At 43.7% G+C, this 16,339-nt stretch overlaps 1 protein-coding gene across 2 annotated transcripts in view; it reads right to left on the reverse strand.

The window, feature by feature from the left end:
* grid1b (glutamate receptor, ionotropic, delta 1b) overlaps positions 1 to 16,339 on the reverse strand; it is a 528,466-nt gene that overhangs the window by 494,438 nt on the left and 17,689 nt on the right. For both annotated transcript variants that reach the window (XM_074663093.1, XM_074663094.1), the window contains exon 2: positions 14,512 to 14,667. In XM_074663093.1, coding sequence (XP_074519194.1) covers positions 14,512 to 14,667 — 156 coding nt within the window. The remainder of the gene's footprint in view (positions 1 to 14,511; positions 14,668 to 16,339) is intronic.

The following is a 16,339-nucleotide window of genomic DNA, read 5'->3' on the forward strand; positions in this document are numbered from 1 at the left end:
TAAACGCGTCTGCCTCTCCCACAAAATGATGGCTGGAGTCAAAATGGAGCCGTAACAGGTGACTGAAGGATTTTACGACGCGTTTAAAACCTTTGCTTTCTAAAGTGTTTATGACGTGTTGACCCAGGATTTAAAGATGGACGCCCACCCAGAACTTGACGGTTTCAGGCCTCTCTGGATTCACTGCGCAGAGTCAGAGACCACGACAAGTCAACGTTTGAGTCCCTGAACGCCTCGAGTTTTAAAACATATCAGCAGGACGGACAGAGACAGAGACGGACACCTACAGGAGGCGGGGAACCAGAAATAGATTCAGTCGCTCGTCCAAACACAAACCAGTCCATGCTCCCAGTCTGAGAAATCTGTTTTTATCAGGAGGGTTTGTTCAGGATATTATAACAGCACAACGACCAAAGACCATGGACAGTTTGGGTGATCACAGACGGGATGAGAGGGAAAGAAAAATCCCAATTCTGCATCTTAGCCTTTCTTTTACTGCTCAGTCCTTGGTTTTTGCACACACATCTAGCTAAGGGGGGTGTCCCAATCCTCCTTAAGGTAAAAAGAAAGGGCTACATACACCGTGAAACAAAGACAGACCGGGGCCTCAATTAAAACCAAGCTGTTTGACAAATTTCCCACAATATTGATAAATATCATGTGTTAACATTTGTTAAACTAAATAGGCTTCACATTTTGCCATAAATTTCAATTTAGCCATTTTTGTATATTTTTAAAATTTTAATTTAATTTCAATTTAGGAAAAAAAATCTATCTGTATATCGCAAATTTTTCCAGATTTCAAGTTTTTTCAAATTTCTGCAAACTTTTGCAAAATATTTGAATTCAATATTTTTGCAAAAGCTTGCAAAATTGAAAAAAAAAACTTTTTTTTTAACTAAATATGCATCACATTTTGCAATTAAGCTTCACATTTTTTGAAGTTTTTACACATTTTTGAATTTCAAATTGACCTTTTTTCAAATTTAGGAAAAAAAATCCAAATTTGTTGAAGATTTTGCAAAATTCTTTTTTTATTATTTCAATAATTTTTGCAAATTATTCTTTATCAATATTTTGGGAAAATTTTGAAATTTTTACAATTTTTAAAATGTAGCAAATTTTTGGAAATAACAAATCTTTAACTTGTTTTTGTAAATTTCCGAAATTTTGGGAATTTTTTGGGAGTTTTTGCACATTTTTTAAATTTTAAAATTTTTCATAAAATTACTGAAGTGTCTCTAATTTTGCAATTTTTTAATATATATATCACTATATTTTTTAATATTTTTAATTTTATTAGAAATTAAAAAACTAAAACATGAGTTTACCCACAAACTGACCCAGTCTGAGCAAACGTTCAGAAATCAGTCTGTTTGATGTATGATATTTTTAGTATCATATAACCAATCTTTTGCTACTTATGGAAGAGGATGAGGGCCACTGGAAAAAAAAAGTCAGATTTTCTGACATTGAAGTCAAAATTTTGACTTTTTTTCCCAGGAAAAAATAGTATCGACCTATAAGAGGCGAGGCGCTCAGACACAGTCAGCAAAACTCAAACTACCAACTGCAGTCACTAAACACAATCATCTGGAACCTGTGTGTGTGAGTGTGTGTGTGAGTGTGTGTGTGAGCTGCATAGGAGGCAGTGAAGCAGTAGCTGGAGCTCGGCCCAGGGCCTCGCCTCCGTGTCCTTGAGGATATCTCTCATCCCTCCTCTCCTTCCTCTCCTTCCTTCGCCCAGACCCCAAACCTACGAACCCAGGACGAGGTTTTTAATAACAGCGTCTCTGTTTGAACGTGTGTGGTCGAAGGATCCTTTAATCTCCACCCTCTGCTGTCATTCACGGCTGCACATGCTCAGTGCTGTGGGTTTGCGTATCATGCTAACACCATGCATCGAGGTGTTGCTCCTCCCTGAGGTGTAGCAGCGCCTGTGGACCATCTTAAAGACAAACTTTGTGCAGCCTGCCCTCCTCCCTCACAGACTGATGCTGTGTCACACCTCCTGTCCATTAGTGCACATGCATATTCATGAGCCCCAGGCTTCCTTCCAGCTCCAGCTTCAGCCAATTTGCAGCCGTATTAAACTCTGAGAGCTGCTCCAGCTGTGCAGCTCGATGTGGGAGTAATAACCCTCACAGTCTTAAACCTACACGTCTCAGGGTCCTGGTGGGTCCTGCAGCTGTTTCCAGGGGGTCATGGATGCAGGCCTGAGGAAAACAGAAGGATGGAGCTCCTAATGATGTGGCCTAGCAGGGGTGCTGGAGCGTATTCACGCTGCCGCTGTGTGGGTGGAGTTCAGCGTCCTAACGCCTGTTGCTTCACGCGCTTTAACAACACGGTTTACAGGAGGAAGTTTAATGCTGCCAAATAAACAACGCAGAACACAAACATGGCTCCACATGAAACACACACCCTGTCCTCTCTCCAGTCCAAGCTGCTCCGTGCTTCATCCAACACCTCTGAGAGGTAGGTACAACAAAAGGAGGAGAAGCTGGTTTTGTTTCCAGACGTCCGTTAGCTGAAACTGTGTGTATCAGCTGCTGTGAAGTGTCCAGTTTATCTCTAAGTGTCTCTGACCGTGGTCTGGATTAGTCTCTCAGAACACACAGGTTTACTGTCTGCTGCGTGAGGATCATGCATGACCACGGTGTGTGTTTTAGGACATCTTCTGGTCTCAGGATGCAGCATCAGTTACCAAGAAAAATTCTGTCATTTGAAGGATAAAACTGACCAAACAGCCTCAGGTGGGTGTAGGATAAAATTTAAGTTTCTGTCAGACTTTTTTTTTTAAGATAAAGTTATCTTTATCTTGTTATATATGTAATTTTTTTATATATATAAAAAATTTAAATAAATAAATAAAATAAATACATAACTAAATTTTAAAAAATGAAATAAATATAAAAAGGTAAAAAAATTGAAAATTAAATTAATAAAAAAAATGAAATAATAAATCAAAATATACATAAAAAACAACCATTGAATACAAATATTTTTATTTAAAAAAATAAATAAATTAATTAATTAATTAATTAAATAATTTAAATAAATAAATAAATGAAATGAAATGAAAAAGATGGAAAAAAAAAAAGAAAGAAAAAAAAGATCGAATAATGATGACACAGTCTGCACTTCTGCCACCTTCAAAATAAAATTGTATTTGGTGTTTCACTGCCAGAGGCTGTTTTGTCTGGCCACTTTTATTATGAAACCTAAGGGTAGTTCATCTGACACTGCTTGGTTTGTCAAGTAAAGATGTTTAGACGGCATTTCATCTGATAACTGATAGCGCTTCCTGAGACCTGAGGATGTCCACAGTATATGACCCTGGACGTCACAGTTGTAGCCGTGGACATACGAGAACTTTGAGCTCCATTAAACAGCACCGCAGCATGGAAACTAACTCGATGGGCTCCTTTTATTCTGTCTTAAGCACTCTTAACGTACCAGCCCTCAAATCCCCACGTAGAGGAATCACTGACATCTTACAAGAGCCAGAGATCAGAGAGCGCAGTTATTAGGTGCTGCTGTGAGGAGCAGAAAACAGCAAACATCAGAGCAGTCAGTGTGTATGAACAGAGCCAATTGACAGTTCAGATTAGCCGCAAAAGAGTCAGAACAAAGTCTGCGAAATCTTTTTTATCTTCCACATCAGGAACAAGATGCAATCGACACAGAAAGTTACAGACGCTGCTCGAGCGTCTGACATGAAAACAAAGTTTACATCATCCTTCAGGGAGAGGTGAGCTCAGAGACGGACATAAATACTGCAGGAGACGGGCTCCAGGAACGAGGAGCTCTGCTAGAAACACTGACCCAGAGAGGACGGAGGAGACGGAGGAGACAGAGGAGACAGAGGAGACAGAGGAGACGGAGGAGACGGAGGAGACAGAGGAGACAGAGGAGACGGAGGAGACAGAGGAGACGGAGGAGACGGAGGAGACGGAGGAGACAGAGGAGACAGAGGAGACGGAGGAGACGGAGGAGACGGAGGAGACAGAGGAGACAGAGGAGACAGAGGAGACAGAGGAGACGGAGGAGACGCTGGGGGGATTATTCTGGATGCATATACTTTATGAATCTAGGCCATGCTTTACAGCTATGTCTGTCACCACCAGATGCTCCGACTAATAGAGCCAAGACATCCTGTTTAATAATCAGACAGAAACTTAAAGTGTGAACACTAATTTATCTGCACCTGCTGTTGTTTTTCTGAGTCTCCAGGAGGCTGCCTGTCTCTGCCGTTCAGCTCTTACTGTCCCGGCTGTTTCGCTTCCCTCACTTCAACACAACGTGAGTTATCACATGACCCAAAGTAAGATGGCAGCTGACGTTACAGTAAGAAGACAGAGTTAAACATGCAGAGAAAACAGCAGAGGATAAATCACAGCCTCCAGCTCCCAGCTTTCAGCAGATCCCCCTGCAGCACGGCGACTGTGGACACAGACGCTGGGTGACGCTAAAGTCAGGGGTCTGCAACCTTAACCTTCAGAGGAGCCATTTTTCCTCAGCTCACCTGGATTACAGTCATTCAGGAGCCACAAAATCTACTTTATCTTCATAACTAAGACAAAACAGAGTGTAAAATTCTATATGCAGTAAAATATAGTGATTAGTTATCTAAAAAGACAAGTTTTTCAAATGTATAAAATTGTGTGCGCGATGTCTAAGTTTCTTATTTTTGATAAACATGTAAAAAAAAAAAAAAATAGATATTTTAAAAATGTGCAAAAAATTGCAAAATTTTTCAAAACTCAAAGAAATTAAAATTTCACCATTTTGTAAAAATGTTTTTTATTAAATTAAGTAAATTTGCAAAATAAAAATGAAATTTCAAAACTTTTAAAAAATCTATAAAATTAAAAATCTCAAAAATTTGACAAACTAAAAAACATGGGGAATTAAAAAAAATCCCCTCGATGAGAAAATTAGAAACTATTGCAAAAATTTTCAAATTTTTCAAAACTCACAAATAAATTGAAATTTTCACTGATTTGTCAAAAAAAATATTTAAATTAAGTAAATTTGCAAAACGAAACTGAAATTTCAAAACTTAAAAAAAATATATTAAATAATAATTTCAAAAATTTGACAAATTAAAAAGAAATGGGGAATTAAAAAAAATCCCTGTATGAGAAAAATAGAAATTCTTATTTAAAGAATATTTTTTTTAAAGCTACAAAGAGCCACTGCAAACGAGTCAAAGAGCTGCATGAGGCTCCAGAGCCACAGGTTGGAGACCCCTGTGCCAAGTGTACCTGGGTGATGCTAAGTGTACCTGGGTGATGCTAAGTGATGCTGGGTGACGCTGGGTGATGTTAAGTGGTGCTGGGTGACGCTGGGTGATGCTAAGTGATGCTAAGTGATGCTGGGTGACGCTGGGTGACGCTGGATGCTTCAGTTTATCCTAAAGGTGTGGGATGTGTTTGGAGTCAGAGTTCTGAGCAGGTGAGTCAAGATCTTTAACATCAAAGTACGTAAAAAGACGTTAAGTGAGACATTTCCTCAAAAACATGCACAGGTCATTGCTCCCACACATTCAGCTGCTCTGAAATAAAGTCGTGGTTTCTGAATTTCTTTTTAATCCTGAGCTTGTTGCAAAGTCAAGGACAAGCTGCTCAAAGATGCAAACTGTCACCTAGGTGAAAATAAAGATAAACATTTATGAGCTTCATTTCTGTCCTTGGTCTTCATCAGGTAAACAGTTTGCAAAGCTGCAACTGATCTTCATCGTACCAGGTCTGAGTCCGGTCTGAATCTGGTCTGCTTTGGAAAAATGTGAGCCAACTACTCATAGTGTTGTGTCTGGTAGTTGTACACTCACACACACTCTGCTCACACACTCTGCTCACACACCTTTCAGCCAGATAAATGCACACACATGCAGGTTTGATCATCAGCAGACTTGGCTGCGTTCAGACCTGCTGCTGCGGGACAGACGAGGCCAATTTGTCTGCTGGGATCCAACAGCAGGAGCTGTCACTCAGACACACACACACACACTCACACACACACTCACACACACTCCAAACACACTGATCATATCAGGTTGTTCTGCGTTATAACTTTACTGTCGTCCTCTCTGAGATAAGAGCTGAAAAACAAACGCACATTAAATCATCTCTGACTTCCAGAGTGTGTGGGCCTTTATTTTCAGTGTGTGTGTGTGTGTGTGTGTGTGTGTGTGTGTGTGTGTGTGTGTGTGTGTGTGTGTGTGTGTGTGTGACTATAAGTGTTTCTGCAGGTTTTAGATCCAGTGTGCTCTGCCGTCTGATCACTAATAACCAAAACACAGACAACAGGAAGAGACATTAAGGGACCAACTTCTAAAACTACCTCTGGAGAAAATGTGCAGAGAGCAAACGGCCTCAGACAAATGATACTGAGGGTCGTTAAAGCTACAAATACATCGCACAAAACGTCATAAAGAAATAAGAGAAGAAAAACAAAAAGAGGCAACGGAAGAGAAAAACAGAAAAATAAAACTGGAATAAATTTAAAAAATCTGCGGAAACGTTTGGATCAAAGCTCAGGAGGAGCAGGAGGAGCTGAGGGAGTAACAACGGAGGAGGTGAAGCTGCAGGAATGAAGTGGAAATGGAGGACATCACATCCCACAGCTGACTGCCCCGGCCCTCTCATTTCTCCTCTAATTATACAGTAATTGAGCGGCGTTGGACGGATCATAATAAGACAATTAGCCTCATTTGTTTAAATTGAAAAGCCAATTAAAGAAGAAGTGAGCAGTGTTGGAAAGTTCATCAGATTATTTCCCCATTACAGCCGGGCGGGTCAGGAGGTGGAGGAGCTGGAGCAGAGACGCTCAGAGGAAAACAAACAAGAGGAGCAGCTCAGAGGGAGGAGGGAGGAGGGCTGATGGCGTTACAGGGATTAGAGGAGCTGGAGAAACGGCGCTCTGTCTCAGCCTCGCCGTCAGAGCTGGAGGAGCGTAATCTGAGCGGATTGGTCCCACAGATGGTTTCACTGAGGTTTTTCTTCAGAGGCTGGAGTGTGAGAGCTCCTCCAGCTCCTCCAGCTCCTCCAGCTCCTCCAGCTCCTCCAGCTCCTCCAGCTCCTCCAGCTCCTCCAGCTCATCAGGGATGGAGATGAAGACAGAGCGGCTCAGACGGAGCAGAGCTTGATGGTGTTAATTTTTACTACGAATCAGAGAAACCAAAGAAGTCTTTGTTGATGGTTTCCACACAGCGTGCTCTCTCCTCCTCTGAAAAAAATCATCATCTGATCTGGAGTCCTGCAGAGGTCGACCGTCGCTCTGCTCCAAGAGTCTCCTGTCGTTTTCCAGACGCCACGTTCTTTGACGGCTGTGAGAACAAAGACACATCACACAGATCTCTGTCTGCAGATCCTAAAGTGTGTGGAGCAAACACACACGAACCCTTCCTCATCCTGAGCTTCAGCTTCTTCACGCTCAGTTTTCCAAATCTCACGTAATAAAACGTGACTTTGGTGTAAACAAACATGAGGAAAACAGGAAAATGATATGATGGCTGTTTTCACCCTTTATATTAAAACAAAAACACACAAAAAAAGAAAAACAATGATGGAAAAAGTCACACGTTGATGGTGAGTAAAGTCATTTTAAGTATCATAGATAGATTTCTACTTCCTGTTGGGTCAGTCAGCTGACTCAGCTCAAAACCTCATTGGCTACGTGACATTACACTGAGCGCGCTCACAGAGTGCACTACAGAATTTCATTATCTGATGATTGTGGGGGTTTGTGGGCGGGGCTTAACTGTTGGTAAAAACATAAATATATTAACATAAATTCAAACTGACCATCATCATCGTCATCGTGCTCTTTCTTCATCAGGCAGAGCCACAGAGACCAGAACCAGAACCAGAACTAGAAACCGGACTCTTGAAAAAACAGAAGTGGAGCTGTTTACTATTCCCAGCCAGTCCCAGTCCTCTCACACACTCACACACACACTTACACACACGCCTGCACTCAAGCACACAAACGGCAGGGTGTGAATCCCACTCTCATTACCCATAATCCACTACAGCCTGGGCTGTCATCAGAGCCTCAGAGGAGCAGGGATCATGGAGCTCAGAGAAAAGGTCAGAGAGAGCAGGAAACCAGCTGGGCTATGATGGAGACACACACACACACACACACACACTCAGAGTCATCTAACCAACCTTGCACCATGATGTATTGATCACTCAGGCCTCAAACCACACCTCCTTCCTCCCTTCCTCCCTTCCTCCCTTCCTCCCTTCCTCCCTTCCCTCACTCCTCAGTCTCTCTGTCTCCAACCATCTACAATATTTCTCCAGTTTCCTCTTCTTTTGCTCTTAATCTAATCTGATAATAAATGTGTCTCTGTTGACATCCAGAAACATTCGTTAACCTTCCTGAAGAAATAAGAGCTCAGTGAAATCTGACACCACGATCCCAGAATCCTCAGGAAGTCACGACTCGAGTCGAGCAGCCTGAGCTTCTCGTGAAGCTCCGGCACGTTTTCGTAGCCTCCATCACTCATGAATCTCAGATTTACCTCTGCTTCCTCCTCAGATAGTATCTGTGTGTTGGAGAAACAGCAGAAACGTGTTGCTCAGAAAAGCAGAGATAGCGAGCGCTGCTGAAAAAAGAACAGAAGCTTCACAAACCCAAAAGCTGCCAATGCTGGAGCTGCTTTTTTTATTTCCCCTCCTCGTTCACAGACGAATTTTCTCCTCTGAAGCTGTTTTTGGGCTGAGAGGCTTTTCTTTCTGATTCTGTGAGCACTTTATTTTCTACATCCGTCAAAGAAATTCACCACAAGACGCCTTTTATTTCTGAGCCTGTGTTCGACTCGTACGGCTTTGTTTATTCATGCGTGTCCCAACTCTGCGGCACAGTTTCAGCATTTCACAGCTTTGGCCACGTCGTAATCCTGCAGACTCAGTTCTGATTGTGCTTCGGTTTCCTCACAGCAAACCTCGCTACACTTTGGAAAACAGTCCAAAAAATATAAATTACAGCCAGTCTGCATGGACGAGAATCCACAAGTTTTATCCATCAGTGAGCACAAAACTCAGTCTGAACCTCGTTTCAGAAGACCAGAACTTTCCTGGATTTATTTCTGGGAATGAGTTAGAAATTTAACGAAATCAAGAATTAAAGGAAATGTTCAGTTCATCAGCTGATCGAAAGTTTGATCGAGTGTTTCCAGGAGTTTGTGTGAACGTTGCTCCAGGAGGTGAAGATGTCTTCATGGAGGATCAGACCAGGGCCCTCAGTCATGAAGGAGGCCCCACCGTTTGACGCCCCTGACCCTCCTGAAGCTCCATTGGTCCATTGAAGGATTTTTACGGCCTACATCCTAAATTTGTTTATTTATTTAAAGGTAGTTTAAATGTCAGCTTGTTATCAGCTGGAGCTGCTACGTGAGACTACGACAGGCTGTAAGTGTGAGTGACAGGAGGAGAAGCTCCTCAGCTGGAGCTGGAGCTGCTTATTGGTGAAAAGAGAGAGAATCTTTGAACACAACGCTCGTCGTTTTTAAGAAAAGTAAACTCTCTGGAGATCGATAAAACCTCAGAAGATGCTCTGGTGGAGGGTTATACTTCAAGATCTCTGACTGGCTCATTTCACTGTCAATCAAAAAGGGATTCAGCCTCAGACAGATCATCCAATCATCATGCAGAGGCCCAGCGTCCAGGCCAGCCCACTGCCTCATAGACCCCCAGAGACGCTGAGCGTCCGATGGGCGGGACAAAGCCCAGCGTTTATCCAATGACCGTCCAGTTTCCACAGTGGAACAACCCACTCTACGCTTCCCCGCTGAAGTCAGAAGACGCTCAGCGTCCGACTGTGTTAAAGCGCTGAGACGCTGCGGGGATGAATGAGAAGGAGGTGGAGCCAGTTACCTGTGATAGGAGCTGATTCTGAACTAAAGATGAAGGAATTCTAGCTCAGATTTTATCAATGAAATGTTCACACAGCAGAACAGATCAACACTTTTTAGGGACATTTTAGAGGAAGCTGAGCTTCTCTTACAGTCTTAGAGCAATCGCCTCTGTTAGAAAGTTTTGTCTCTCTCTCATTTCTTCTTGTTTTGTTCTAAAACTGCTTCGAAATGTAAACTTGGTTTCAACTAGGCTTAAAACTTTGTGTTTTCAGTGCAGCTTTGAATTTCTGTTCCTCAAGGATTTTAATCTGAGCACGCAGTAATGCCTCCATGCTAACAAACTGATCTAAAGCTGTGACGTATCTTCATTGCTCCATCTTAACTCGACTTCAGTTCAGCTGTTTCCTTCATCAGCGAGCTGCTAACGAGGACGACATCAAGCCTGTGTGCTCCAGATGTTTTTTATTTACATCCCTGACGAAAGGTCAGAAGTCAACAAGTTAGCGATGGTGATAACAAGCGTGATTAACACCTGACGCCAGCCTGCATCAAACAGTGATTATGATTTAATGAGTTTCATGAGGAGAAAAGCAGAAACACAGATAGAGCCTGAGGTAAAGCAGCCTGAGGCTACAGGTAGTCACAACACCGAGTCGTTCCTCACAGCAGACGAGTGTTGACAGTTTCAGCTCTGACGGCTCAGCTCTGCACACCGAGCGGCCGAGCTGCAGATATAGAAATCACATCTCCTCTCAGTCACACCTCCCACAGCCTCACCTCCATGCCTGACTTCATGCAGACATCCTAACGTGTGAAGACACCAGAACAATCACGGCTCAGCGCTCTGCCTGACGCTGACGAAGCCTCAGAGGCTTCAGAGTAAATAATCTGTTAGATTTTCAAGTCTTAATCTGAGCCATTTAAAAGTTTCTGATTTGTTTCATTCAGCTGTAGATATCCACAGGTGTGATGTTACTGAGTCTCTGCAGCCGTCACAGAGTCACTGAGTCATCGCAGCACGCCTCCTCCTGATCCAATCAGAAACGACCTCGCCGCTCGCTGTAATGGGTTAAATAATCAGAGCTTTTCTGTGAGTTACAGCAGAGGAAGAAAACACATCATGTCAGCGCCCTGATGCCCCCCTCACACACACACACACACACACACACACACACACACACACACACACACACACACACTCACTCACACACACACACACACACTCTGAGCCGCTGACTGAAACAACGTGGCACAGCCTGCGGCGTCACGCTTTGTGCTTCAAGTCAAAACCTTCCAAGAAAGTGAAGAGAGGAGTGTTTTCTCTGACTGTCGCTGCCACGGTGATATTTTTACACCAACAAGTCGAAGCTGTCTCCAGCTGGAGTCACACTCTGACTCTCCCAGGTTACCAAACTCTGACACAGGTGATGGAGTAAGTACACGGCTGTCAGGATACACCACGCTACACGACAGGCAGGCCGCGGCGCTCAGCAGAGATCGATGCTGACACGGCGTCACGGGGACGAGAGCGGAGTGACAAAATATTAACAAATACCATTAAAGCCAGAGCAGAAACAGGCTGCTCGTGTTTTATAAAGTCTGTCCTCCGCCCTGACGTGTTTCCCGCCCTCGTGGAGTATCAGTGGTCTGTGTCTCCCCTGTCCTGAGTCTGTGACTCCGATCTGGTCTCAAGAGTTTTCTGACGTCAGATTTTAGTGCCCAGGAACAAACTGAGGCTGCCACTAAAAAACATGTTTTCTGAAAACTCTGGTTTCATGTTTCATGTACGAAACTGAGTTTTTGGTTCTCAAACAGCTGGTTGACGGCGGCTCATTCTGATTGGTTGGTTTCACGTCTAAAAAACACCGACACGTTGGGCTTCGAGCCAAACTTATCGGAGAATTTTCTTGAGTCTATGTTTTGTTTTGGCCGCCTTTAATTTTTAGGGATGTTTAATGCCACTTTTTTCAGACCGATACCAGTACAGATACTCTCTTTTTTCTCTCTCACCAATTATCATTAAACCTTTATTTAACCAGGTTAATCCCATTGAGATCAGCAGATCTCTTTTCCAAGGCAGACCTGACCAAGAACGGCAGCTAAACACAGTTTAACAAACAGTCACACAGACTCTATACAACACAAAGAAGTGAGGGAAAGGATCGAGGTGCAGAAGGTGCAGAGAAACTAAAAGCCTTCTTTACCAATTCAGTTTGGACTCTGGGTAAACAAACTGTATAAAGCTCATTGATCTCAGGTTATGTAAACTATCCTTCAAGATTAATAAGGAGGAAAGATGGTCAGGGACTTTACCAACAATGGCTTTGTAAATGGACACAGTACCCAAGTCAACGTGCACTTAAAGAAGTCCAACTGACGTTAGAGTATAAAGTGCAGTGATGAGTCAGAAATCTGCAGTTTGTGATAAACCTCAGAGCTCCACGGTAAACACTGTCCAACATTTGAAGACTCTGAGCAGAGGGGTTCATGGATAAAACATCACCATAGTCTAGAAGAGGTCAAAATGTGGACTCAATCAGTCTCTTTTTAACATTCAAAGAGAAACAGGACTTGTCTCTGTAGTAAAAGCAAAGTCAAACCTTCAGCTCTCTAGCAGCAGCTGAATACGCTCTCTACAAGACAAGTTTTCATCAGGTAAGAACCCCAAATCCTTAAACGAAGATAATCGTTCACTTTGTTGACCGTCAGTATTAACAGTTTTCTCAGTTTGGTTCCTTTTGTTGCTCTTGAAGATGAAAACAACAGAGTTTAGTTTTCCCTACATTTAGAACAAGCTGCAGCTGCAGAAGCTGATCTTGTTGATCAAAAGCATGCTGAAGATTGATAATACCACCAGTACTTTGAGTTATAAAGTTTGGATTATTAGTGACTGATCATTTTAGACAGAGGCAGCTCAGTCACTCTGACATTAAGTCCAAAACCAAACTCAAACAACTCTCTGAGTTTACGTTTTTTTTCTTTAAATAATTTAAATAATTTAACAAAGGTGCAAAAAAAAACTTAACAACTGTGTGAGTTTGAGTCATTTTTTAAAATGTATGGATGTGCAAAATAAAACAGTTCAACACTTTAACTGTTAACACTCCCTGGTTCATTCATATTGTCTGAGCAGGACCTGATGCACATTTGCCGTGGAGTCAAACCACCACAATGTAGCGCCAACTACTGGTGAGGAGGACTTGAGTATCAGCTGCTGGTGTCAGCAGCCTTCACAGGTACAGATACCTGAAATTAAGGATGGTATCAACCTGATACTGATACTCATCCATCCCTAATCACTTTGCTCCTCTGTCCTCCAGTTTTCCAGCAGTTGCTGAGGTTTTACTTGTAGCTTTTTTCACAGTTTCTCCAGAGTTTCTGAGTTTTTCCTTTCATCAATAAAGGCTAAATTTCTGTTGATACATTGAGTCCTGTGGTTGAGTTTTTTGGAGATTCTTGTCTGCAACATCATCTCTCTGAGGATATGCAGGCATCAAAGCTCGGGGATCGACGGTTCGATGTTGTCAGACCTTCCAGGAATTATTAATACTCAAACTAAAACTGAATAATCAACACAGCAACGAGCTCCCTGAGCCAGGTGAAGGACTGATCTCTGGGAGAACCGTCTGCTCGCTCTTTGGAGACATATCCAAACACTTAGATAATCTGCGACAGGAAGCTGCAAAGAGGGATTTCCAGTGGATGAACTTTGCTGCAGGCGAATCTTTCTGCTGCAACACTTCCCAAACTTTCTTTACTCCCATTGGTCACTGCGTTAAAAAAGGACGCTTAATTAAAAAAGAGCAGATTGAAATGAAAGTTTCAGCTTCAAAGTTTCCTCAGCTCGAGCAAACCCAGCAGCCACTCTCTGACGTTATCTGCATCAACACATCAGCAACAAAAGCCTTATCCTCATCACCACAATCATGTCTCTATCAGCATCATCATCTTCATCACAACAGACATTAGTACGCTTTAATTATCAGCATCTTCATCATCGGAGCCCCTGCAGGGATAATCAGCTTCAACACTCACGTCCAATCAGCATCATCCAAACATTCAGCAGCTTTCTAATCAATATCACTTTGTCCAATATCATCACCACGAGCATCCCTGCAGCATCATCATCATCATCATCATCTTCATCACATCGTCCTGAAACAAAGCATCGTTTGTTATCTTTAATCAGCCGCGTGCACAAACAGCCGGCGTGCTGCACCAAGACACAGGAGAACATCCTGCAGCTGATCGTCTCTTCACGCTCCTCCACAGACACCCAGACATCTGGATCCAGCTCAGTGCTGCCCCCTAGCTTCCTCTGCACACAGCAAACAGGGGCCCAGAGAGGAGGACAGAAACTGAGAACATGAGTCTCAGAGGAAGGAGAGGAGAGGAGGAGCAGCGTCCTCACAGAGCAGAAACAAAGGGTTTAAACGGCGTTTAGGAGGTCGATGTACCCGGGTCGTTAGCCAGGAGGATCCTCCACCCGAGACAGGAGCCGCAAAGATTAACAACCCAATCCAACAATCCAAGAGAGTCAGGAAGACATGCACTCGAAGCTCAGCGCTGCAGCTGCAAACAAACACACACACACACACACTCAGCGTCAGAGGATGTAAACACGCTGCACGCAGCTGCCTTACCTTCCTGCACCGCCTGGAAAGGGTTGTTGGGCTCGATGAGTTTAATGGAGTGTGTGATCTTCTCGCTCTGCAGGATGTCATCGCTCAGACTGAGGTCAGACACGGCGAGCTGGAACACCTCATCGTCCCGCACTGCGTTCTCCTCGAATATGGCACCTGAACGGGAGGAAGCAGGGAGAGGAGCCAGGTCAGAGAGCAGCAGGAGCAGCAGGAGCAGCAGGAGCAGCACAGAGGAAACAGCTGATCCTGCAGGAGCAACGAGCCAAACACTGAGCTCCAAACTCCAACCTTCATGTTTTGTTTTGTCTGTTTGTTTAAAGTGAAAATCTCAGCGTACTTTCTGCCAGAGGAGGTCACAGAAACAAACCCTGACTGACTCCCTCACAGAGAAACTCATCTGCAGACTCTACAAAGACGAGTGAACACTTGATGATTTCCTCGTGACGTGCTGATCCTAAACGAGCAAACGAGACGTCCCAAATGTTCAATTACAGCACGTCACACTTTCCTCCTCAAACCTGTAATCAGATATTGTTCCTGCTGAAAGCCAGCGACGAGTCGCCTCAAAACCATCTCATAAATCAACTTTAATCACAGTTATGAGCTGCTCTGCTCTGTCTCGCTAACAGTAATGCAGCTGATTAATTAGAAATGTGGGGAAATTAACCATCAACCACTGTGGCATAATTACAGCTGACAGATAACGAGAAATCACCGAGCCAAATGTGCACTTAGATAAAGTTTTACAGCGTTACGTCGTCCTGTTTGGGGCAGGGAGGGAGGACACCAAGCAAAGATTTCTGATTCAGAAATATCAAGCCCACAGCGCTCGTCTGCTGTCAGTGACATCCTGGTCTGAGTTTAGTCGATCTCCTCCTGAACGGTGGAGTATTTTTAGACCGAGGCTTCAGAGGGATCAGAGAGTCTGGGCTGAGAGAGGAGCAGCGAGTCAGGCCCGGCTAGCTGTATCCCAAACATCAACTTCCACCAAAAACTACGGAGATCTGATTTCATTCACCTGCTCGTTCCCATAAAGAGCCTGTGAGAGTGCCAATCAGAAGTGCATCATGGGAAATAAAACATTTGTTTACAAGCGAAGAAACGCAGACTCAAACAAGCCTCAGTCGTCTTTAATCACAGTCGTTTCTCCTCTCGTCTCAGCGTACGGCTCAGAGGGAGCAGCGTGGAGGAATGAACAGAATCAGAGGTGAGATTAAAGCAGAGTTATTAACGTCAGTCAGCGCAGACGGCTGGGATCGGCTTTGTTGTGACCTCTGAGGAGAAAAGCAGCAAACAGACGGGTTGATGGGTAGACTAACTGAAAGGAAGAAGCAAACAGGTTGGATGTGTGGATTGTTGAACGTGTTCAGGTCTCTGACAGATTGACGTCCAGCTGCTGAGGAACGGACGAGCAGAAACACTTTCTCCTTAATGGCTGAAGCCCACAAATTGACATCTTGATTAATGGAACTTTCCAGATTCTTTTCGGACAATTTGACACGCACGTTTAAGGAAACCTCGCCGGGGAGTGAGGATTTAAATCACGCCGTCGCTGAGGATCTCAAATGAACTCAGCACTGAGATCTCACCGTCAGCGGCGCCGTCTTTCCTCCAGGTTTGATCCATCAATCATCTGCTTTCCAAACTGCAGCCGGCCCGGCGTTTTCAATTAGGGCTGCATGTTGCTGCACCTGTCAGAGGGACGGTGAAGGAGTGGGTGGAGGTTTGTATTTCTCCTCACAGCAGCAGCAGCAGCAGCAGCAGCAGAGCGGGGAGCCTCAAACATCAGCGCCTTTAATTAATGATGAGTGCTGAGGGTGGACCAGGC

The sequence above is a fragment of the Halichoeres trimaculatus genome, unplaced genomic scaffold (genome assembly GCF_033239565.1).
Source record: "Halichoeres trimaculatus isolate MK-OKI-2021-1 unplaced genomic scaffold, fHalTri1.1 fHalTri1_scaffold_23, whole genome shotgun sequence".
Lineage (NCBI taxonomy): Eukaryota > Metazoa > Chordata > Actinopteri > Labriformes > Labridae > Halichoeres > Halichoeres trimaculatus.